This window comes from Saccostrea echinata, unplaced genomic scaffold, assembly GCF_033153115.1.
Source record: "Saccostrea echinata isolate AGI-Se365-2 ecotype Australia unplaced genomic scaffold, CSIRO_AGI_Sech_v1 ptg000030l, whole genome shotgun sequence".
Taxonomy (NCBI): domain Eukaryota; kingdom Metazoa; phylum Mollusca; class Bivalvia; order Ostreida; family Ostreidae; genus Saccostrea; species Saccostrea echinata.
The window spans coordinates 36,116,549-36,142,500 of NW_026889779.1; the positions used below are offsets into that span (position 1 = coordinate 36,116,549).

Here is a 25,952-nt window from a genome sequence, read left to right on the forward strand (position 1 = left end):
TAACGCTGTAGATAAAAAAAAAAAAAAAGGCAAAGCAATTTACTTTTAAATTAACTTCAAATTGTAAAATATTTTATGGTAACAGATGAAATATTACATGTATTAAAAGTCAAAAATTATGTGATATTGTTTGACAATTTCATGTATTTGATGTATATCCATCTCAATTTTGATTCATAAATTATAAACAATTTGTAGTCTAAGCAAAAAAAAAAATATATATATTTGAATAACAAAGAAAAATATTTTGTAGGGAATTTCAGTCTTAAAAAATGTCATTCATTAAATCCTTAGAAGTTCTAAAAATAGCTCAATCTCAATAAATGGACGGAAGTTTGAAGTTTATCACAGTCACATAATGTTTTGAAACTTGGAAGTATGCCGATGCCAACAAAGACGTTATGAAGAAGTCATGTATCTCCTCTCCTGCTTTGACATGTTTATAAGGGTCTCCTCTGTAACTGATTTTCAGGTCCTCGTTCTGTCCCAATTTCCTTTGTTACGTTGTTACTGGTCGTGCTTGTGTTGCTGTCAGTATCACATTCACGTTCTCTTGTTGACTCTCCTGAAACCCGGTGTGTCCACTCACCATCTCACTGTAACCGTAACACAAATTACATTTTTGATGATACATGTATTCACATAGATGAGCTGGGGGGCAAACTGTTTTATATCACAAGATTTTTCTTTTTTATTCACTTGTCATTTGGCTGATGCTATGGCAATCAAAATACTGCTTTTAAATTTACCATTACATGAAAGAAAACGGGGGGGGGGGGGGGGGGGGCAGCTCATTTGAAACATTGCTGTTCAAACAAGCTGTTTAAGTGGTAAAAAATTTAGTTGTTGTTAACTGGTAAACATTTACCAGTATTTCTTGTTGACCAACTGGTCAAACATTTAAGGACGATTGAACATCTTCTAAAAGAAATAACTGTGATATCAATAAATCGTCATATGTTAAATTTCCTTGAAAAACTTTCATCCTCAGCAATGATTTGTCTAAAAAAATGTCCCCAATATAATTTACTGAAAATGCTTGGATTTCTGTTTTGTCTTCGTCTTCTAAGTAGAAAAAATGTCATAACTATGGAAAAATTGCATTTTAGTCAGCAAAAGACCCCCCCCCCCCCCAAAAAAAAATAATAGGCTCAGAATTTTTCAAGCACAGACATCAAAACTGGCAGAATTTATGGTATAACATGTCTGGTGTGGACTAGTTGTTTGAACAGATGAATATATAATGTTCTGTGAGTTTATTACCTGAAATTGATTTCTCCGTCCCCATCACTGTCTAGTTCATTCAGTAAGATTTGGACCTCCTCCTGAGAAAGCTTTATCCCTGTGTCCTGTCAGAAACATCAAGAAAACAAAGGGTAAAAGTGAAACAAGATTAAACATTAGATCTGATCTGATTAATATATAAACAGTGATGTACATGTAGTTGAAAACTATACATTTTAACTAAGTAACAAAAAAAAAATAAAGATAATACATCACCTCCAAATGATTCTTTATGAAGAATTACAAGTAATGTATATTATAATAGTGAACACAACATTACACTTGTAAATCACACAGTGTGGGAATTAAAAATAATAAAAAATACAATGGGTATATCTATATAGTAAAGATTATATATAATTGTTATATAGGCATATGAGGCTTTCACATTACTTTTAGGTATGGGACCAGGGTCATTAAAATTGGAAAATTAGTAATGTTTTGGGATGAATTGGGCAACTCATTCAACATGCAAAAGAAGACTTTTAAACTAGAGGTCCTGTAAGCACTGAGCTCACAAAATGATACACTGCCCTCCTCCCCCTCTACTCCCATATGAGAATAATGGCAATGAAAGTGAATTTTCTTGGCAGTATGTAAATGAGATTCTGTGAAAGTTCCATTGAATTTCATTCAGGGGTGTAGGAGAAGTTGCATTAACAAAATGGGTATCCACTTTAATGAGCATAATGGCAAAGTCCATGTTTTGCTACAGGATACCCTAAATATCTGTCCTATCAAAATGTAAGATAGGAGGTGCACAATGGCACTATATGTGACAAAGATTCTGTAAAAGTTTCATTAAATCTTGTTCAGTGGTATAGGAAGAGTTGTAGATAAGAGATGGGTATACCTCAAATATTAAAGAAACCCCAAATATGTGTCGAAATGTAACATGTGAGATGCACAATGCCACTTTGTAATAAAAATTTTGTGAAAGTTTCATTAAATTACATTTGGTGGTGTAAGACGAGTTGTGGATGGCTACCCCCAAGTCTAACGGACTAACAGACACCACCATCACTATACATGTACCGGGTATACCCCCCTCCCCCCTTTGAACTTAAATTGTTTGCATGATCAATGCTCAAATGTTCTGAGTCAAAATTTGGTAAACAAGTTAACACAAAAGCTGCCAGTTGTTTTAAACCTGATTAATGATAATATTTAGACTCTATAGATTACTATGTACATGTATGTATATAGACCTGTCCAAATAAATATTTTAGGGTATTTATTGATCCTTATGTAAATTCCAACTCTACATTAAGGATTAACAGGCCATTACCACTGAGTATTACTCATTCTATCATTAATTATTTAATTAGCACAGATTAAGTTTTATTAGATGTAGACATAAATTATATACATGTATTGATTTATATCCAGTACTATACACAAGCCCCATAACCACATTCATTCAAATTAAATATGTGACATGCTTCATTTCTCAAAATAGAGTGGTGAAATGAATTATGGATATCACTTTAAAAAAAAAAATAATTAAGTGATACACATACACTTTGTCAAACACAATATTACTGGTGTTAATGATGGATTAAAAGTGAACTCCATTATCAAACTGGTACATCTTACCACCTTATTATACATGTACATGTAAATCCACATAAATTTTACCTTGAATGTTTCAGATTTCACAAGTTTTTGTAAAGCAGCCTTTGCACACTGATGAGTGTAAAAAATAGGAAAGATTTGAAGAAGATAATCAATCAGCAAATGTTTGTGTTCTCAAAACTGTAAATAATTTTTAATTGTTTAAAATTTTTTAAAAAAATCTATTGTCCCCCCCCCCCCCCCCCCCCCCGAAAATGTTACTGTTAACTGATGGTCTTACTAACCTCAATCCCTTGCTGAAACTCTTCATAAGTAACACTCATGCTTCCATCTTTGTCGAATTTATTAAAGAAGTCCACTAAACGAAGATTGTTCTTTTCAATGTAGTTGGTCAGTTTCACCATAGGGTGGATCCTGGCTCGTGGCTTCTTAGGTGGTTCCATACCGCCATGCCTCATCTTGATATCAGGAATCTGCTCTTGAACTTGTTTGAAAATATCATCAAAGTCCTTATTCACAAGAATATCCTATAATAAATACAGGTATATGAACCTCACATGAGTAATGAAAAATACTCCTGCTTTAATAATTTTCAACAGTGAAATACTGTACATAATTTATCTATTGAATAAAAGTAATATTCTGTCCCAGTGTGAAAGCATACCAAAGTGATATCCTGTCACAGTGTGAAAGAATATCAGAAGTGCTGCAAAACTCTCAATTTTCCTTCCCTTTACAAAGAATATTAAAAATACTCCCTGGCCTGTTAGAAAATCAGGAAAGTAAGTAAACCATCCTGACAGAGACTAAAACTGTCAGAGTTTTTCATGTAATAAACAGAAAATTCAATGTGAGACAAGATTTTTTGATATCTTCACTCATGCTTTGTACTCGTGAAAATATAAAAAAAATCCTGTCCCACTCGTGAAATAAATTCCATATCCAACTACAAAACGTTGAATATCCTCTATTTATAGCCCAAAATCAAGTAAAAACAAATGATGTACATGTATTTAACATTTGGTAACCAACAATCCAAACTTTAAAATTCTGTGGTTCCTTTTAAAGCATACACAAGATTATATTTCAAATATATAAGTTTTTTGATAACAAACATATGTACAATGCATAATATATATGGCATCTTTTCAACACATTTCTTTATATATATCTGCTTTTTGCCTTGCTACTGAATACATATTAATACACATGTACATGTACGTGCAAAAATGTATAAATTATATACACTGTACAGAGGGAGGGGGTGGGGGGAGAGATAATTACCTTAAAATCAATTTCTTTTAGTCCACAGTTTGGATTTCTGAGAATGGCTGCACAAATTCCATAACAGCCTGCTGTCTGCATTGGATTTCTACCCATCTACAAATGGAAAAATCTGACTTTATATTTCAAACATTTTAACACTCTAATATTAGAGAACCCTTTGATTAATATTAAAAATAGCTGATTGATTTATGCTTTTGAGAAAAAAATTTCAAAAATATACAGTCGGGGTGAAACAATTTCCCGGTACGCAGCAATACCCAAAAATTGTATCATATATTTCAGTGCAAAATACTTATACCTGCATACACATTATAACATTACATTACAATTCAAATTAGTTATCTTTATAAAATGTTAAAGATAGCTTCCCATTTCATAAAAGAGGGACTTCATATAAAATTATGAACGGTGATTTCTTGTGTTATATATTGTGATACAGACAGTATATTACTATGCATTTCAGCCATATCATCACATCCCTAATAAGGATACAGTAGATATAGTATGTTGATCTATATACCGGTATAAAACTAATGGCTCCTCTTGAATGTAATACAAGTATACAAGCAACCACTGTTTATATGCCAATTTTAATGCAGTTTTATATATGTCCCTGTAAAGTGGATAAACTTACTCTTAATGTGGTCAATGTTTCATTTGCAGATACACCTTTTCCTATCAGAACAGCTCCTTCTGAGGTAATTCTGTTATTCCTGAGAAAAAAAAGTTGTAACATATATATACCAGTACATATATTTATTTACATGTTTGTTCCATGTTGAGCATTTGATAAAGAGTTGTTTCCCTTTAGAGGAGCCATTTTAATTCATCTTTCTTACGTTAAATCCACTTCCTCTAAAACTTGATTCCCCTTTAAGCAATCGCCCAGAGCAATGGCTCCCTCCAATCCAAAGCCATTCCAAGACAAGTTTATCTTCTTCATATAAACATTATTCTGGTGAGAGACAAAAATCAAGAAAAATTACAATCAAATTTGACATTCATTTTAAAGCAACATAGCTTTCCTGTAACTAGTGTAAAATTTGGCAAGAAACATTGTCTAAAATAATGGTACAGAGGAACTGAGGAGGCAAACACTTTATACCCTGGGCATATCATTGTAAAAAAACATACAAATGTGCAGTTAAAAACTTACCTTTAAGCCGTGAGCTATTGCAACAGCTCCTTTCCTGCGTATGGAGTTCCAACTGAGATCAAGTTCTTTGAGTGAGCTGTTGTCAGCAATGGCAGGACCTAAGATGACTCCTGCATTCTCCCCAAATAAATTATGGCTTAGATTCAAATACTCTAATTTAGTTGAGTTCTGTGAAATATAAAGGGAAAAAGTAATTTTCAAAAGAACAAATAAGCTAAAACTTGACATGGAAGTTTTGCAAAATTGTTTCTGTAGCCTTTATGTATGTTGAGAATCATTTTTGAGCCACTAAATGCACCATTATGGATCCTAAATTACACACTATTACAGTTTTGAATTTTGGTTTTTATGTCTAATCAGGGGCCAGGTTTGCCTCCTACCTTTCTATATATTTTGTTTGTTTTTATTTTATTTATTTATTTATTTTTTTTTAATGTTAAGTTTTATCCATTGCCTTACCATTATTGCATCGGAAAAGTGAATGGCTGCCTTGTCATCAAAATCGTTACCTAAACAAAGAATTACCAACACCATGAACATGTTCAAAGTAATCAATCATCTAGAGTCTACTAATCATGTGACATATTGACCTAAAAGTATTCATACTGTGAGAATTAACACTGACAAGAAAGTCCAACTTCATAAAAAGCTCTCAATAATCAATAAAATAAATATCTCATCTAGGTGCTACTTTCTAAGGAATATCTTTGTACCTTAGTGTGTACAAAGATGAAGAATTATAGACTGCCCCTACTTCAGTATGTCATAGAATTGAAGACCTCCCCTGATTCATTTCATTTAATCAGTAACTTAGAGAATTATAGAGTGCCCCTTATTCAGTACTTTGTTACTCACCAGACAGAGTGACTTGGGTTAGAGTTGAGTTTTGCTGTAGTACTTGTAATAGAGATTCTGATTCAGTACTTTGTTACTTACCAGACAGAGTGACGTGGGTTAGAGATAAGTTTTGTTGTAGTACTTGTTACAGAGATTCTGATTTAGTACTTTGTTACTTACCAGACAGAGTGACGTGGGTTAGAGATAAGTTTTGTTGTAGTACTTGTTATAGAGATTCTGATTTAGTACTTTGTTACTTACCAGACAGAGTGACGTGGGTTAGAGATAAGTTTTGTTGTAGTACTTGTTATAGAGATTCTGATTTAGTACTTTGTTACTTACCAGACAGAGTGACGTGGGTTAAAGTTGAGTTTTGCTGTAGTACTTGAGAAAGAGATTCTGCACTTTGAAGGCCAAGCTTATTTTCAGATAAATCCTACAGAAAAATAATAAGAGTTCTTGTAAATCAATGAATCAGTGACTAAAATCAATTGGATTCGAAATGAATTCAAATCAATTGTTCAAAATTTTCAACAAAAACTGACATAAGGACAGAATTATGGTATTTGGCAAAAATTTTGTAGTTTATAATATAGGAGCAACCTGTTTTGTTTTTGATAACATTAATCTGATGGTCAATCAATTTTGCCCTAAGTAAATGAGTGCAGTAAAACACTCTTATAGCAAACATGCTTACAATGAATTCAGACTTACAGCAAAGTGATTTTTATTCAATGTGGCAGATGAATAGAGACAGACAGACAGACAGACAATCTTCCAACTTTGTTGGCAGAGGCAAAAGCAAGTCTTAGAATGTTAGCGTATTATTATTATTTTGCATGTACTTACTAAATGTGTAATAAAACAGTTATCCCTGAGCATCTCACATACAGCATGGCCTCCATGTTGCCCCAACCAATTATCACTGAGGTCAAGGGTCAAAACACTGGTATTGGACTACAAAACATTTTATGTGCACAGAATAATTAACATGCAAAAAAACCTCAATAAAACTGTTGTTATATGTTCTATCAAAGACACATACTATATAAGAGTATTTTCTTAATGACCAGGCCTTCAAGGAAAATCTTTAAAATTGATCATCAATGACCTAGATCTGACAAAAGTCTTTATGAGGAAAAAAAATTTACCAAAAAATTTGTTTACTTTAAAAGAAATTGTTGTATCTTTTAAATATACCAGAATAAGGCTTTGTGTACAAATTGTTTATTCTAATTTGATAATTCTGTAGCTAAGCACCCTCCAGTTAACCTTATTATTACTGTGGTTTCATAATTTTTTTGTTGAACACCAACTTTCATAGATGATCCAAACCACAAAAATAGTTGATCACAAACTTATTAGAGAAAAGGACGAGGAAGCTGTCCATGATTCCACATATCAATGAAATCGTACATATCTTTTGTCAAAACTACAAATCCCCATGAAAATTGATGAAACCATGAAGGACATAATCAGCATACCACTAGGGACATTGCAATGGCCCTCATTCCCTGTGACCCCAGACCATGGTGCTTCATGCTGAGGTGGGGATCATTCATGTGACGTAGGAAGTAGGATGCAGGAACAACACCTGCTTTTTTACATCCTTCTATATAGGCTGTCCTTCCTGTAGGATCATAGGCAGTGGTGGTCTCTGTAACACACATAACGAATTAAACAATCAGTAGAAGTGTGACAGGATAATTCTTTCTTTTTTTTTTCAAGGGCAAAGTAGAATCCATAAATAAAATTTCACCAATTATAAAAGAATCTTAAATATTTTAAAACTTCTAAAATTTTTCATGAATCAATACAGTATTTTGATAAAGAAGAAATGAGTAAAATTATAGCCAATAAAAAACCATTCATTTAGTAAAAAAGCATTCATTAGAAAAAAATTATTAATCTAAATGCGCTGGAAACTTAATTGTCTAACAACAAACTGACAAAAAGCAGGATGCAACATATTAAATATTAAGAAGAAACAAATGATAGCTACAGGCTGTTTTTACACACACCATCGATTAAAGCTATGCAGCTGCACACCTTAATTGAAAATCAGTGAACTAATCAGACCTATATCAATATGATGTTTAAGAACCACATATAAATCAATGTCTTTTTACATCACCAAGGCTGTTAGGCAACATTATAAATGTCTTAGATCCAGCTAATGTAATACATAATACACCAATGACCAAATCCAGTTAGTGCAATATTCTTTCAAGCTAACAATGTCAAAATAAGCTATGATATAAACCATAAACACCTAATTAGTTATTATCCTTCATCAAAGTCATTGCACCAAATTCCTCCAAATGATTTGACCTTGACCTCAGATTAGTGAAAAGTCCTTGACCTTCACCAATTATAAATATGTCATTACCACTGTTGGTTCTGTATAGGAATAGGAGCTCTGTCAAACTATATTCCTCTTCATCTATATGTATAGATATATACAAAATAGGTCTGGATATCAAAATTGAAGAGAACAATTGGTGAGCTTGATTTTGAATGGTTTTGTCTTCACTTTCAATAATGACAAACGAGATTATTAATTACTACTTGCAAGCAGTAAGCTCATCATATCCCAATGCATATACCTTTCTGGTATTATGTGCAATTTTAGATAATTATACATTTGTTAATTTATACATGTACTCTAAACTCCATAGTTTATTTTCTTATGAAGTAGTTTTCATATAACCATGCAACACAAATTTTCGTTATTTTGCAATCTTAGACTATATTAGTGAATATCCTTTCCCTATTTGAATCTTTTCTTTAAATTTTAAACTGTGCTTCTATATATTACCTCTTGGTAATACTGACACAATATCTAGGAAATATTTCCTACAACAAGATAAACACTGATGGCAAAACACAGAACGTCATGTCAACAACTAGTCTAAAAAATGCCAGATCTACATAAACACACGCACAAAAATTTAGTCTAAAATATCACACAAGAAGACTATTTAAACCTACTAAGAGCTGCAAATAGATTATCGCTAAACTTGAGGTTTGTATCTATAGCATAAGCTGTTCTCAGATACTGGAAGTCTGCAACCAGGTCTATAGAAACTCCGGGAGTAGAGCCTGCTCCTAACGAAAGCATGCAAGGGACAGAAAAATGAGAATCAGTTTGAGAAACACTTCACTCAGTTCATAAATATCAGTGATAAAAGATTTCATAGATGCGAAAAATGCGCCTCATTAATCCTGACACTTGTGTTCCAAAGCAAATTGTCTGGATTAATGGATTGTCCAAATTAATGAAACTTGGTGTATGTAATTATAAATTGTTCCTCACAAATTTTGTCTGGAAGTTGAAGTGTCTGGATTAATGAGGCTCCACCGTATAAGCTTTCTTTTTTTTTTTTTTTTTTAATGTTTTGAGACATTTTATATAATTATTGCAATCCCTTTAATTGCTTGGCAATTCTGTTGATAAGGTTATTTTCTTTTCTTGAAAATAATGTAAAGGTGGGAATTTTTATTCATAAGACAATTGATCCCATGGTAGTGTTTTTTTAAAAATAAAATTGATATAAGATTATCAGCAGTAACTATTAAGCATCCATTGAACATGTGAATGATTTCTATACTTGTTAATGACTTCAGTGTAAAATTTTTTGGAATATCAACATGTAATAAAGTAAATGAACATTTAATTTTACATTTCACTACAATTTATAAAACATTTTGTATTAAAGTTCTTTGTCATAAAAAATTTTAACATCAAAACATGACAAGCAGTTTATTAGATAAAATCCATCACCAATGTGTAAAAATCTCAAGATTGAATGGAACTGTGACTCAAGGAATAGTGAAGCAAAGATAAAATTCAATGCAACTTTTTCAACTGCTTCATAAGAGCCATGAAAAATTAACACATGAATACAGAAATATTTCCATTAAAATAGAAATATAGCATGGTGTTATAATTTTCATCGGAATGAGTTCACCTTTTTATAACATTACCCATCATACCTTTGTCCTCCAGATCAGTGTCAAAGGCTTTCTCATCACTGATATCGACCGTAGTGAAGTCAATCTCAGGTTGGAGAGGGGGCCTCGTTGGGATTTCCTCATCACTGTCACTATTGTCCGAGCCAGGTCTGGGTTTTTCCAGGCGGGATCCACTACTCTCTGGACGGGACTTTCTACTGCTGGCTCGACTTACTGTCTGTAATGATAAAAGTTAATCAATCCTTTAACTAATCTTGGTATTTAATGTCTTCCTATTTTTACAAGTTTAAAATATTTATTTCATGTGGTTTTCTGAAAAGAAGATTTTATAGCAATGGGGTAGTGGGAATACTTTCATATGATAACATCCAAGGGACTTCTGTTTAAATTGGCAGTCAGTCTAATGTTGCAAAATTGGACCAAAAATACCATCAATTATCAAACTGAATTGGTAGCATACAATTGACTATATAATCAATAGTGATAGTTTGAACTGTTAATAAATGTTAATATTAAATAAAGTTATAAACCATATAATATTCAGATAACCACATAAATGAAAGCAAAATTTCAATATAAGTCTGCAACACCTACTTTAAATCATGCTTAGTTGAAAAGTCTGTTCTTCATTTGCACAAAAAGTAGAGTAAGGTCCTTTAATAATGTTTGAAGTTAAACCAGTTTGGTTTAAAAAAAAAATTTCAGAATATTTACTGACTATATATCAATGTTAAAATTTTCTCTCAGTTGTTGCCAACACACTGTCTTCAGCAATGATTTTTCAGTAGCCAGCTGCAAAATATCGTAACACACACAAACTTGAATTTTTTTTTTTAAACAACTTTCTCTCTCTCTTAAAAATGATCTCATTATTATGTCTTCCTTCAAAAATCCCTCTTCTTCTTGTTCTTTTAAGAACTCTCTCTACACTACACACAAAAAAGTTCTGATTCGGTGGTATTTTTATGTAGTTAGAGTAATCTGCCCTTAGATCTAAACTAGAAGAAAATGAAATTTACAGTGTTTTACTCAATTTATCAATTCAAGCATTATTAACATTTTAATAAGCCAAAATCAATTAACTGATTGCTTTATTTGCATGCATTTTCCTCAGATAAGTGAACAATAGTGATTTCTGTTCATCAATACTACCATTATCTTTGAACATTTTTTCTGGGAGTAAATGCAAGATTGACCCCAGTGGCGGATTAAGGGGGGGGGGGGGGGGCACAAAGTGCACATCCCCCTAGAATTATCAAAGTTAGCTTAAATCATACTTTCATCGAGAAAATGTAAAAATGTCTAAATGTAGACCTCATTTTTACCCTACAAAATCTCTAGAATCCAGGAGCTTCCAGTGGCTTCGCCCCTTGGTCCACCACCAGGGCTTCCTCCTGGCCCCAGACCCCCTGCCTACTTTTTGCCCCCCCCCCCCCCAACTTCAATTCCTGGATCTGCACCTGGACCCTATGTTGAAAATGAATTGGATGAGGTCAATATTTACAACTTCATACAATAAAATTTTCTTGATGTCTGAAAAACATTTTGCCGAAGTGTATAGAGTCCTTGTTCTGATATAAGGTATTTAGCTTGACCAAAGTTTGAAACTGTTTGTTTAGAATTTTTTTTATGAAAGGAGGGGAGAAAAAAAGATTTCGCTTGGGACAGAATCTTTTAGCTTTTAACCTGCACTTATGATATTTGGTATGTGCGAGATGACATTCAAAAATAAGTACCATCAACTCAGATTGACAAGTTGAACCATGAATTTTGATGTAGTGGAGATATAATTATGTTTAAGTGTACTTGAAAAAGCTCTTCTCTTCTATTTTAAGTCTAGAAAATTCTTTTCTCCTTTTTCTCATGTTCAAGTGTCAGTTGATTCTATAAATTTCAATATACTCTGAGGGTATCAATATTGGTAGATTTTAGTCCCTTTATATACTCAAGTTTTAAACATCCACCTGTATAGATACCTATATTCCTCTAGAGAAGTGATGACTTCATGTTAAAGTAGTCCTATGTCCAGTCATAAAAGAAACAAAATATCTCTTCATTTAAAATCTCAGGTGCTACAAATTTATCATCAGACTCAATGAAGAGCCTTTTTTATTTAAGACTTTATATTTACACAGATGTCAGACTTTTTCATCTGGGCGATATATGGGAATGAAAATTTTTATATGCAAAAGCATGCACGAAGATAAAGCCCAAATCGTTGTTATCAGTAAAGACTGTGACTAAATAATCCACTCAACTGTAGTGTACAAAAAACTCAGAAAGTTAAACCAAGAAAATGTATTTATACTACAGGGTTTTCATGTCCAAATTTTAAATTTAGATTTAGAAAACAAAAGCTTTAATTATAGAAAATATTCCAGAAATGAAGTTAGTGTGTAAAAATTGAGTTGTTGTTGACAGTTAAGACAGGCATGTATAAAACATTGTGACCCAAACTTTGACAAAGTGGGCTAAGTTGCCTTATTCCCATTGCAGCTTCTAATACCTCCATAATATTATGTCCAAAATTGGACAATTCTTCATGTAAATATACTTTTGACAAAATACTATAAATTTTAACATAATGAAATGATGTCAAATTTATGTTACCTTTTTGCTGCAAGCCACACCTCTTGGATTAATAACAGGATGAGTGGACATACGATAGATTGACATTCGTAGTTTACTATCCATTGTGCTATCAATACTGAACAAATTAGCCTTGACAGTTTGTAGAATCTGACAAGTTAAATAATCCAGTATTTATCAATTCTGCCACTAAATCAAATATTAATCACAGTAGTACCCTAATCAAGCTGAAAATCAAATTGATCCGAAGAATGTCCATCATTTTCCCATCATGGGTACAGCATTGTTGAATTAAGACACAATGATCTATACACCTGTACATTAACAGTAACCAGTTTGTAATCAAAGTCTCAGGTGTAGGGACAATCACTGTTTTATCACCCTAACTTGTCCTTATTGAGTATGATACTCTGATAATCCACTCCAGGCACTGACTGTATTATCAGTTTAAAGCATCCCACTCAAATATTTCACACAATGAAACACAATGGCATTTCTACATTACTTTCCGAATGTGAATAAAATTGGTGTCATTTCAAAGAATTAAGGCAAAAAATTTTTCGAATAGATATCAAATTTCAATTTTTAAATTATTTTTCTGGTAGAAATTAACTTTAGAATAATTCAATGTTTTTTGTTTGGCCAAATTCAAAATCAGCAGACCTGTTCAAATCAATTCTAGAATTTCACATATAAAAGTTTTTTCTTTCAATTTCAATCATCCTTTTTTGTGTATCCAGCTATAGAAAATATTTTTATGTGCACTTTCAAACTTGATTTGCCTAACATATACTTTGGAAAACTTTATGTGAAAACAGAAAATCCTCTTTTTAAAGCCATGGAAGCTCAAGAAAATGGACCCTCAAAAACTTCTTTCCACAGCTGATCGAGCAATTCTCCAACAGAAAATCCATATTTCCTTTTCCAAACGCCTCATTTGCAGTCAAATTTCAACAGGCAATAAATAAAAATTCAAGTGTTTACTCTTTTGATAGAATATAGATCCTTTAAGTACAAAATATAGTGTTCCTTGAGCAAACAGTTGAAAAAAAAAATCTTTGTCGATCAATGCAATTTGCAAAGAACAGTCTCCCTAAGAACTAGTAGTTCCCTCTTAGCACATTTCTTTGTTGGATACATCTAAAATTTCAGTGCCAGCATTATCAAATAGAAATAGTGTTTATAATGAAGCTGGTCCCTGGATACCCTACAGTGAAAAAGAGGCATAAAAAAAACTTTTGAGCAGTGTAGCTCAGAGGTCTTAAAGACACAGGAAATAATCCACACTAAAAAACATTGATCAAATGCTGCCTGTGTAAGCCATGGGGAAGCTGTCACCACCAAAACCCCCGTACAAACACAAATTGATCATCTAACAATGTAAATATCCACATACCCAAAAAAACTTTATTTGAACCTGTTTAATACAACATTTACAAACTATTGGGGAATTGTTTAAAATGCACTCAGAGGGACAACAATGGTATAAAAGCCTTTTTCGTTTTATTAATGTGAAGTATTTTCTATGACTTCCCCTCTGTTGATGCCCCTCCCAAGCAAATTTAAAACATTTTCAGAAACAAATTCAGTTAAGAGTACAATATACAAGCTGCATGGACTTAAAAAAATCAATTATCAGTACAATCACACAGGAATTCCATTTTATAACCAATATTGCTGGTAATAACTTTCAACAAAACATTAAATCCTAAGCAAAGAAACTTTAATTTGATAATAAAATGCCATGAAAATTTCTTTATTAAAAAAAACACTTCCTGTCATCAAAATTCATTGATAAAAATGTAAATACAAATGTATTTGTTAATGTGATTTGATTTTGGTGATTCTTCTCTTCTTGGCAATTTATTCCTTAAAAATGGGTATACCAGTACCTATTTGAAAATGGATGTTCAAAGAGCAAAAAAATGTTTTTAAAAAGCTTAATAATCTTTCTTCTGAATTTCCCCACAACTAGAACTCCTTCCTCTGATTTTATCTGAGATCGTTCCTCTTTCAGTTGCCCCCTTTTGTCCCTAAGACAGTTCTGCTCTATATAAAATCCACTTTTAATTTAGTTGTTTGTGTAATAGTTTGACTGTGACAGCTGCACTTTGAGTTGTCAGCTCTGTTTGACATTTATTACCTTTAGTTGTCACTGACAGATTTACCTCAGATTGTAACCATCCTATCTTTACTTGTCTGTTACAACTTTATCTTTGGTTGTCCATGTAAAAATGCTACCTTTACTGGTGTGTGTGTGTGTGTGTGTGTGTGTGTGTGTGATAGCTTTACCTTTGATTGTTCATGTGACAGTCCTACCTTTACTAGTGTGTGTGATAGCATTACCTTTGGCTGTCCTACCTTTCCTTTTGTGTGTGATAACTCTATCTTTGACTGTCCAGGTAACAGTCCTACCTGGTTTTATGTGTGATAGCATAACCTTTAATTGTCCTCGTGACATCTCTACCTTTACTTTGTATGTGCGATACCTTGACCTTCAGTACTCAATGTGATTATCCTATTTTTACTTGTGTGTGTAACATCTTACTTTCAGTTGTCCATGTGTCAGTGCTACCTTTACTTGTGATGTGTGATAGCTTTACCTTTGCTTGTCTATGTAACAATGCTAGCTTTACTTGTTACACCTTTACCTTTGCTTGTCTGTGTGACAATCCTCAAAGCACAGTACCTTTACTTGTTTGAGAGCTCTACATGGTACACATGTACCTCTAATTGCCTGTATGTCCAAACTACCCTTTGTTGTCTTTATAAATAGATTACACTTTTTTAAGTTGCATGTGGAAAAACCTTACCTTTGATTTCTGTGTAAAAACATTACCTTTGGTTTTCTGTTGCTATGGCGACAGAACACAGGGGGTGGTTTAACAATTAGGCGGTCTACAATTGGCCGATGAAGGTGAATCATTCCGTGCAAATTAATTGCTGAATTCTAACATGAAATAATTTTTTAAAAAGTTATTTGGCATACGTTTCTTCACAGCGAAAATTGTAAGGTCATTAGTTATATCATTAGCACCAGTACAAGTCCAATTGTCTTGCTTTTCCTTTCTGGTTTTCGATTTATATTCCCAGAGAAAAACACCAAAAACTCCGAAATAAATAATCTCATAAATGCTCATAATCCATTTCACTTTAAATAATTTAAAATGCTCTAAGTCCATTTAATGATCTTAACCCACAACAAGTTGAGATATCCATTTATTTCCTTAAGATTTTGCAATGTGACAGCGTCTTGTAAAGGACTAGAATTTTATATGTCTCCAGACATCAACACTTTGTTAGCGTATCCTTGGAAACGGTAACATTAAGTAACTTTATTGCACTTTAATTCACTAGGTAGTCTTTCAGTTAACTAAAAAGCAGTGCAGAAAAAAATCAATTCCCATCCTTTCCCTGTCCAAATGTCTTAAGGTATAGAGAGTCGTGCAAAACGACAAGATGGATATAAACTTAGCAATATCCAGGTAGGGCTTCCATTGAAATTATTTTTTTTTGTGGTCCAGGGTTCTACTGAAGCTCAAAATTGCCTTATGTGATGTCTCATTGATGTTTAATGTAGTTTGTCATTTTAAGCAGATAAGTTCAGAGCTTTGGTTTGTATATTAAGACACTTGGGGTATGTCACGGAAAGTAATACAGGTCTCTCCTCAGTTGAGACACACTGTCTCCCAGCACAACCAGTCTCAAGTGTTTTCTTGGTCATTGAAACAATCCAATCAGTCATTTGAACAAGGTATTACTTCCAAGAACTTGTTGAAGATATATCATTTTACAGAATGATGGTCTTTAAATACTTTGCTGTCAAACTTGAACATCATACCCTGGGAACTTTGTGTATATTCACATAATTATACAAATTTTTTGCAAATGAATATGAATCTCGGATAAATTCTATTGGTACTTTTGGTTAAAAAAAAATCAGACTCAATTAGAAAAGAGTTAATGATTCATAAAATATGAACATGTTATTTTTAGAAACCATGCATGAAATAGCTGAAATATGTACTGTGTGGACTAGAATAATGTGAGGTTTCAGTAACACATTATTTTTCCTTTAGATTAATAGTTATAGACTGATCATGAAGTGAAAGGGACACATTAAAAACACTGTTAATTATTGCACTAATGTAATCAATGATAGAGGATCTGTTTCTTGCAATGCTTAGTTCCGCAGAATCCTTTTGACTATTAATGTGCATGTTTTAATTATTCTCCCAATAAATTTGCTTTGACAACATCAACCAAACTTAAAATATTTATAAAAATAATTTGTGACTTTCTACTCTAGTCTTTAGAAAATAGGAATAATAATAAGAATTGTTGTCAGAGGTGTACAAAAGACAGAATTAAAACAAGATTTATAGCAAACAATCTCCGAAAAATCTAAAATACAGTTACGTCACAGAATTGAAATTTCCAGGTGAATTAGTTGTGATAAAGTAAGGCTAATATTACTGATAAAAGTGTCCTTTAAACACCCCACTCTGAGATTACAAATCATTAAATTGAAATTGACAGCTCTACCCGGATTTCTTCTTTGTTTGATAAAAGATGTCTGCCATTTCATATCAGGAAAAGTCAAACATGTCTATACAAAAACAAATTATATCTGTAACCACTAAATTAAAAAAAATATGACAGCAAACAAAGAAAAATATTGGTTAAAGAATCAAATACAACTTTATAAAATCTTGCAGTATCTGACCTAAATTTCCACATTTTAATGAATTTAATAAATTGACAGTTCATTATTTACATTTCTTGTGTGCAAAATCCTACTTCAGGGCATTTAAGTGCTACAAGATAAGTGACCTTTACAATGTGTAAATTCCCTCTATATATGCTTGCCTAATAATTGCTAAAATGATCAAGTGTTCCATAAGACATCCATATACATCCTTTTTCATATCCTGATCTTTTAAAGATGACATAGTCCATGACCTACTGAGACTTACATGCAGTGTTGCAAATTTTCCTTGTTTGATAATTTTTCATCAATTGATAATTTGCATCTAAGGCCACCTAAATGATGACATCTACTTAAAGGACATCATCAGCATCATCTACACAAAAGGTATTTTTTTTAATAACTAAGTTGAACAAAAATTTCTCTATATCCATATCACGACACTTAAAAAGCAAAATCCTCTTTTTTAAAATTGTCTGTTTGTCTTGTTCAAGGTTGGGGTCAGAAAATGGTCTAATCCAAACTGAGCATGTAACATGATTTAACATATTATGCAAAACAACATAACTTTACTGAACACAATGGGTATTGGACAAGTCAATGTAAATTATGAAAAAGAGACCTTCTCCAACACAACTTTCTGAAAAGTAAGACACGAAGAAATCTTAAACACAAAACTCTTAAAACATCTCCATGCAAATCGCCAATATTGGTATCATATGCTTACTTTAATTTACACCTAAAACAAAGTAAGCAAAGAAACAATCTAAATTACCATCCAAAGTATGGAAGAACTTGTAAGAATTTTCAGAAGGCCAGTCTCTTACCCATATATGAGTCACTGTAATAATTATTAAAGGCTAATTTGGTTTCTAAATTAAGCCAGTCATCTTTGAAATCATGAGAAAAAATTAATAATTCTCACAATGCTGCCATTATAAGCATATAAATGTCAATAAAACAAATTTCTTTGATCGACTGTCAAATATACTGGAACCATAAAAAGCAATGGCACTTAAATGAATTGCATAACATTAGTACATAAAAGTGTGCTTATAATTTCAATATAGCCACTCAGTGGTTTTTTTGACAAAGTTGTGGAAACTCTATGCTGTTGCTAACCTGCAAATCTTGTATTGGAAATTTGCTGCAAACAAGATATAATGCAACCAACCTTTTCAACAGTGTTGTTAGTTGCCTAGTTCTTAGCAGAACTCCTAAAGTGTTCCCAGCCCAAATCAAACAACAAACTTTTGGAATTGTACCACTTATAAAAAAAACGATATTGAAAACATTAGTCACTTTGTTTTTGAAAGGGGGACTAAAGGGCTACTACTAACCATGTTAATCAGCAGATGTTCTGGATCCGCAATTTCATCATTATAACCCTCATCCTCAGAATCTGCCTCGTTTCCACTGAACCCCTCCTCATCCTCCTCCTCACATCGCGTCAACATCCAATCCATCTCCAAAAATTATATAACTGTCACAACACAAATTATGTCTCCTTCAGTGTCCTACTTCACCTATCCAATTAATTTTCATGTCTGACAGGTCACTGATCGAGGTTTTTTTTCTCCGACATGAAAACTCTTTTATCCGCATAAAAATATAAATAGTCTGACTGAGTACGTCTTAATCCCCTAGAATGGTCCCTGATAAAATTCCAGGGATCTCTCCAAATCTGTGCTTGACTAGACTGATTATAGGTGTATCCACAACAGATCCAACTCAGCTAGGTATATATATACCCCTGTTTTGTTTAAATTCCAATTACAAATGAAAAAAAATTATAGATTTAATTTCCAACATCTTTGCGAGATGTCACTTCAGGTGAATTATGGACGTTCCTTATTGGCTTTCTATAGAATTCTACTTAGCAATCCAAAAATGCACAATATTGAATACCAATACTTATGACATTTGCTTCATGACAAGCCTACACATAAAATAAATCAAGTTTAAAATGTGTAAGTCAGAATCAATATACCCGAATGTGTTAATCCTTAATCCTTATCAGCTTAAAAAAGTTTTGACGAAGGTTGAGTGCCAGCCAACCAAACAACCAACAGATTATCTCAAAAAATAACAAGTCATTATCAATTATTTCATTACTTCTGCATTTTAAATCGCTAAATTACATGTAAGTTCACTTTTACATGGATCAGAATGAATGCATTTATTAACAAATAAGTTATTGTATATATCATGGCCATTTAAAAAAATAAAATAAAACATATGTATGCTTTTAAATTTTCAATTCAATTGCTTGAGAGTAAATAAAATAAAATGAGAACAATTTTCTTCTCAACATTATCTTTAAACATGAGACCAACTGTGAAGTATTATCTTCATAAATCAGAGAATTTAAAAGAACAACAATGCAGACAACCAGACTCCGAAAAAGTACCTCACTTGAAGCACTTTAGCAGAATTATATACACTCAATGGTAAACTTTTGCCTAATATTTTCTTTTAATATTTAAATGATCATTTTCAAGAATTACTTATCTAAGTGATCATTTTCAAGTTATTACTAATATGTTTTTTGGTTTTTTTTCATGGGGGGGGGGGGGGGGGAGGGGTTCTATTCAGATATTTTAAATTTTTCTTTTGAACAAAATGTAATATCTCAAATTTCACAAGTACCTAAAAAGTTAGAGTTACTCTCTGTCATTATTCTGGAGAACTTTGTCTTAAAGTCAAAATTATTTCTCAAAAGTAAAAAAAAAAAAACAAGAGGCCCATGGACCACATTGCTCACCTGAGCACTTTGGCTAGGAAAAAGCAGAATTAGTTCAGTATTGAAAAGTTTAAATATAAATTAATTAGTCCCAACCTATTAAAGGGGGGAGGGGCATGATTTTTCAAACTTGAACCTACACTAACTGAGGATGCTTCCATATTTCTTTGACTAACCATGGCTTTAGAAGATTTTTAAAGATTATTTTCCTGTAAGTTTTTTCTTCTATTGTGCCCCCCCCCTTCCCCCAGGGTCATTGATTGATTTGAACAATGTTGAATATACGGTAACTGAGAATGCTTGTGTATTAATATAACTAACCTTTGCTTTGCTGTTCTTGAGAAAACAAATTTTAATGATCTTTGCTATATAATTCTATGTATAAATTTGATAACCTGTTGTGACCCCTCCCTACCTGGGGGAGGGGGGGTCATGATTTGAAAAAAATATGAATCTACACTACCTGAGGATGCTTCTATATTAATACGAGTCATCATGACTTTCTTGCTTTTGAGAAGGGGGGGAGGGGTCATGATTTGAACAAAATTGAATCTACACTACCTGAGGATGCTTCCATGTAAATATGACCAAGCATGGCTTTGCTTTTCCTAAGAAGAAGATTTTTAAAGATTTTTTCTATGTATTCCTATGTAAAAATTTGATAGCTCATTGTGGCCCCACCCTACCCCTGGGGGTCATGATCTGAACAAACTTGAATAAACATTACCTGAGAATGCTTCCACCGAAGTTTCATCTTTCCTGGCCCAGTGGTTCTTGAGAAAAAGATTTTTAAAAGATGCCATAAATTTTTCACTTATTCATAATTATCTCCCCTTGGAAAAAGGCATGGCCCTTCATTTGAACAAATATAAATTCCCTTTACCCAAGGATATTTTTTGGCAAGTTTGGTTGAAATTGGCCCAGTGGTTCTGGAGAAGAAGATGAAATTAAGATGAAATTGTAACAAGAGGCCCATGGGCCACATTGCTCACCCGAGCACATTGGCTAGAAAAAAGCAGAAATCAGTTTAGTATTGAAAAGATTGAAATATATAAGTGATTACAAATACCCCCCTCCCCAGGGAAAGGGGGACATGATTTATTCACACTTAAATCTACACTAACTGAGGATGCTTTCATATTTCTTTGACTAATCAATGCTTTTTTCTATATGTTTGATCTTTTATTGTGGCCCCTCCCTACCCCCAGGGGACATGATTTGAACAAATTTGAACATACCTTACCTGAGGATGCTTCTGAATTATTACGACTAATCATTGATTTGCTATTCTTGAGAAGAAGATTTTTAACGATTTCTCCTATGTATTCTCATGTTAAACTTTGATCAACAATTATGGCCCCTCCCTACCCCTGGAGGTCATGATTTGAACAATCTTGAATGTAAACTACCCAATGATGCTTCCATTTAAACATGTCTAATCACTTTCCTATTCCTGAGAAGAGGATTTTTAAAGATTTTACATATGTATGTACCTACTGAAAAATCTGATCGCCCATTTGTGGCCCCTCCCAACCCCTGGAGTCATGATTTGAACAAACTTGAATTTACACTACTTGAGGATGCTTCAGTATAAATATGACCAATCATAGCTTTGCTGTTCTTGAGAATGAGATTTTTAAAGATTTTTCCTATATATTTCCATGTTAAAATTTGTTCACTCATTGTGACCCCAACCTAGCCCTGGTGATCATGATTTGAACAAACTTGAATCTACACTACTTGAGGATGCTTCCATATAAATATGACTAATCATGGCTTTGCTTTTCTTGAGATGATTTTTAAAGATTTTTCCTATGTATTCCTATATTCCTATGTAAAACTATTATTGCCCATTGTGGCCCCACCCCTATGTAAAAATTTGATCGCCCATTGTGGCCCCACCCCTACCCCTGGGGGGTCATGATTTGAACAAATTTGAATCTACACTACTTGATGATGCTTCCATATAAATATCACCAATCATGGCTTTATTGTTGTTGAGAAGAAGATTTTAAAGAATTTTTCCTATGATTTCCTATGTAAAAATTTTATTGCCCATTGTGGCCCCACCCTACCCCTAGGGGTCATGATTTGAACAAATTTGAATCTCAAATTTTTTTAACTTGAATCCCCTTTACCCAAGGATACTCTGTGCCAAGTTTGGTTGAAATTGGCCCAGTGGTTCTGGAGAAGATGAAAATGTGAAAAGTTTACGACAATGATGACGACAACGACAGACAACGGACAAATTTTGATCAGAAAAGCTCACTTGAACCTTCGGCTCAGGTGAGCTAAAACGTTTACGATGACGACAACGATGACAACAACTACAACAACGACAGACAACGGACAAATTTTAATCAGAAAAGCTCACTTGAACCTTCGGCTCAGGTGAGCTAAAACATTTACGATGACGACAATGACGACAACAACTACAACAACGACAGACAAAGAACAAATTTTAATCAGAAAAGCTCACTTGAGCCTTCGGCACAGGTGAACTAAAAAAAATCCCAGTGAGTAAGGTATGACTTTCAGAATCTTGACAAACTCAAAAATTACACCCCACAGGATCAAATACTACTAAGATTAATAGAAATGAACAAAAAATTCAAATTTTCTTACTCCCATAAATGATTTCCACCTTGACCCAAGGTCAACCTTTATATATGAAAGGGCAAGAAGGAAGCCCTATCTTTAGCTTTAATTTCTGAACATTTGATCCCAGTAAGCTACAAACTACCCCTTAGATTTTAAATAAAATTGATGTACTGCATGACCATGCATACATGTATAATGAATTTCTTCAATCAATTTCTGCTTAAATTCATTTGTTAGCTTTATGTTATTGATTTATACTGAAAATAAATCCTTTAATTACACATCATGTCATATTATATTGCATTTTTTGTTTGACATCTTTCACTGATGTTTGTAATTAGAAAGTAAAATTCCAATCTCGATACAACTAAACCTGATGCATTTCAATTCACACTTCACATTTTCAAAGCACAAGAAAGGAAAGCAAAATACCCCTGTGGGTTTACACAAATATTAAAAACAGATTTGTCAGAACATGAAATGAAATTGCATAAATATGATTTAATTCTCTTTGTAAATAAAGGCAGTGGAAGACAAATAGAAACCTCAGAATGAGCATAAAACATGAAGCAATCACTGTATATGAATGTTTGATTTCCTCTTTAAACTGCTTGACATGCTTGTCAAAAAGTATATCATAAAACAACATATATCATACGTGTATATATCACAGATTTTTCTTATCTATTATTAAATATTTGCACATGAAATCCATTCTGAATAAATTCACCAATCTTATTGGGGTGAGCTTACAGTAAAAGGGACATAACTTGTGTACAACTACTGGTTTTAAATATTGATCCATGCCAAAGACAGCTGGCTAGTTTCTGAACCATATGATCAAAATGCTATAAAAACAATCTGTTAATTTTTAATGCTATATCTCTCTTAAATCTGTAGATTCTTAAATTCTGAAAGTGTAATGTTTTAAAACATTTTAATCTTAGATTTCATCAATTATGAATTAATATGGGATTATACTTTCTCTGTAAAATGCAATTCTTGAGGTAAAATAAAAATGTCTTTGTTTTTTTTTATAAACAGTACGGATCATGTATTATTAGTTGCTTATCAGTTTATCTGAAATGTCAATTTCTATCGATTAAGAATTCATATTATTAGCAGTAGTTCAAAAATAATCTGGAAATGGAATGGAAGTATATATCTTGATCAGTCCTATCTCTGAGTGGCTGTCACATGTACTTAGCGATCTGGCTATGCCCTGCATGATGAGTTTACTGTGAATTCTTACTTTAATCCTTATGTGTATTTATCTCAATCTACTTCTAACCATGTAGTACGCGTAAAAGAAGGATTTTTAGTACTAGAATTGTACCATTTGTTGAATTTTACCATTTTATTGGTTATACAATTCTAATATTATACTTCATGGCTAAAGATATGTACAGTGTATCTTAATTAATACTTTATTTCAAAGTTGCTATGGCCTTGTAAACTGACATTGGTCTATTGATGTCAAGATGCACCCTCTGGTCAAAAACCTATATTCGTGGAGTGACCTTGACATATGACAACCTTTTACAGGTTATGGTAACAGGGATTTTTGTTTTGAGTCTTTATAGTCTGTTGAAATTTGAAAATTTCACAAAATTTTCAACAAAATTTAATTTACTGTGTATAAATTTTGTTTAGGATCCTAAAGCAATAGTTTAAATTAAAATCACAAGCAATGGACTACTTTTTTGATTAGAAGCTTGATTACATCTTAAAATTACAGTACAAAAATCTGCTTTTCATTTTGGAACACTTCCATAAACTTTTCTAAATTTCCACTTGACAATGAGCACTCCCCCACTCAATACAATCAGTGATAGAAACTGAAATGAAGATCTTTCTTCATAATGAATCTCTAATATTTCTTAATTTCATATGTATATATAAGGTATTAAGGGTCATTGTCCCTTTGTTCACTCATATGAAATTTTTCCTTTCAAATTAATAATTTTCAAAAAAAAAAAAGTAAATAAATGTAATAATTATAATAAAAGTACACACAGTTTTTGCATACCTTGTGGGCCAAACTTTGACAAAAATGTTTTTATTTTTATAAAATGACAATTTTATAAAGGAAGGATGAGTCATTTATCCCAGTGAGAGTTATCTCTTTCATCAGAGGGTCAGTATAAAGTTAAAGTATATCATTGAGGGACTTAGCAAGATTCCAGTTCCCCAAGGCCAAGACTATCTACTATTTCCTATTTACTATTTCCCGAGGCAAAGCTGGAATTAGCTCACTTGACTAACGCACGGGGATTAGTCCATTCTTAACGATTTCTAGGGAATTAGTCACATCTAACGATTTAATGTTATATAGGGAAAAATCAGTAGAGGTATAATAATGAACCTTAAACCTAACCAATTTTCCCTTTAATGACCTTGACCTGAACAAAATGACTTTGAACATATTTTTTTTTGGGGGGGGGGGGGGGGGGGGCTTAATGTCCATAAATGAACATTTATGAGAATGAGAATGATTTTTCTCTCATTAAAATTTACCACTAATGTATAAGTAATTAATGATTAATTTAGCTCCAGTTCTGGGATTTGAATTCCTTTTAACTGAGAGGAGATTAGCATGTGACATCACATCACTGATGGATGACAAAACCTGCAAATATTGGCAAAATCCTCTGGTCTGATAATTTTTTTTTTTAAATCATTATGCAATAAATCATCATTGAAGAGTATTTAAGTTTACATAAGTCTGTCAAGTGGGACTTCTGAAAGCGGCCTTACCTTTCTGGAGCCACCAGTTCCTGGGCGACTTGAAGTCTGTGACCGAGTGCTTCCTGGACGAGGATATTTATTTTTACTTGATGGTGGACGATTCTGCTGGGGAAAGTGTGTCTGTAAACGACCTTTACTGGTCAGGGGTCTGGCATGGTCATCCACTGCTTTAAGTTCTTCCTCCGTCTCTTCCCTGATCACTGAAATGGGTTCCTCCTGCGATTCAACTGGCCATCTTCTAACCGCCTTGGCGTTTGGAATATCTTTTTCACCCAATTCCTGATCCATTACAAAACAGATGTAAAATATATATTATCAAATGTTGGCACTATGCTGTCACACTAACCTATCACGTAGACCTATCATATTGGTGGCAAGCTGGTAAGCACGTTAGCAGTAGTAGAGTCCTATTACTTAAACACTCTATATAAATTTTTCAATACACAGTG

General features: G+C 32.9%; 1 protein-coding gene across 1 annotated transcript; it reads right to left on the minus strand.

Annotated features, from left to right (window-relative positions):
- Positions 1–178: 178 nt before the first annotated feature.
- On the minus strand, positions 179–25,862 carry LOC133196789 (leucine-rich repeat-containing protein 74A-like). The gene is made up of 15 exons (XM_061332647.1): positions 25,513–25,862; positions 10,136–10,331; positions 9,131–9,247; positions 7,624–7,796; positions 6,989–7,096; positions 6,482–6,575; positions 5,762–5,811; positions 5,303–5,470; positions 4,986–5,101; positions 4,781–4,859; positions 4,144–4,239; positions 3,144–3,386; positions 2,923–2,970; positions 1,264–1,349; positions 179–596 (listed from the first exon to the last, which is right to left on the minus strand). The coding sequence occupies exons 1-15, from the start codon at positions 25,789–25,791 to the stop codon at positions 500–502; spliced, it is 1,950 nt and encodes a 649-aa protein (XP_061188631.1). The 5' UTR covers positions 25,792–25,862; the 3' UTR covers positions 179–499.
- Positions 25,863–25,952: the final 90 nt, after the last annotated feature.

What these genes read in the sequence shown, in the direction of transcription:
- LOC133196789 (XM_061332647.1), bottom strand. Translation starts at nt 25,791, where the DNA reads ATGGATCAGGAATTGGGTGAAAAAGATATTCCAAACGCCAAGGCGGTT. An exon ending in AAACATTGACCACATTAAGA is followed by an intron (nt 4,240 to 4,780) that starts GTAAGTTTATCC and finishes TTCCATTTGTAG; the next exon opens with ATGGGTAGAAATCCAATGCA. An exon ending in TGAAATCTGAAACATTCAAG is followed by an intron (nt 1,350 to 2,922) that starts GTAAAATTTATG and finishes TGTTTCTGACAG; the next exon opens with GACACAGGGATAAAGCTTTC.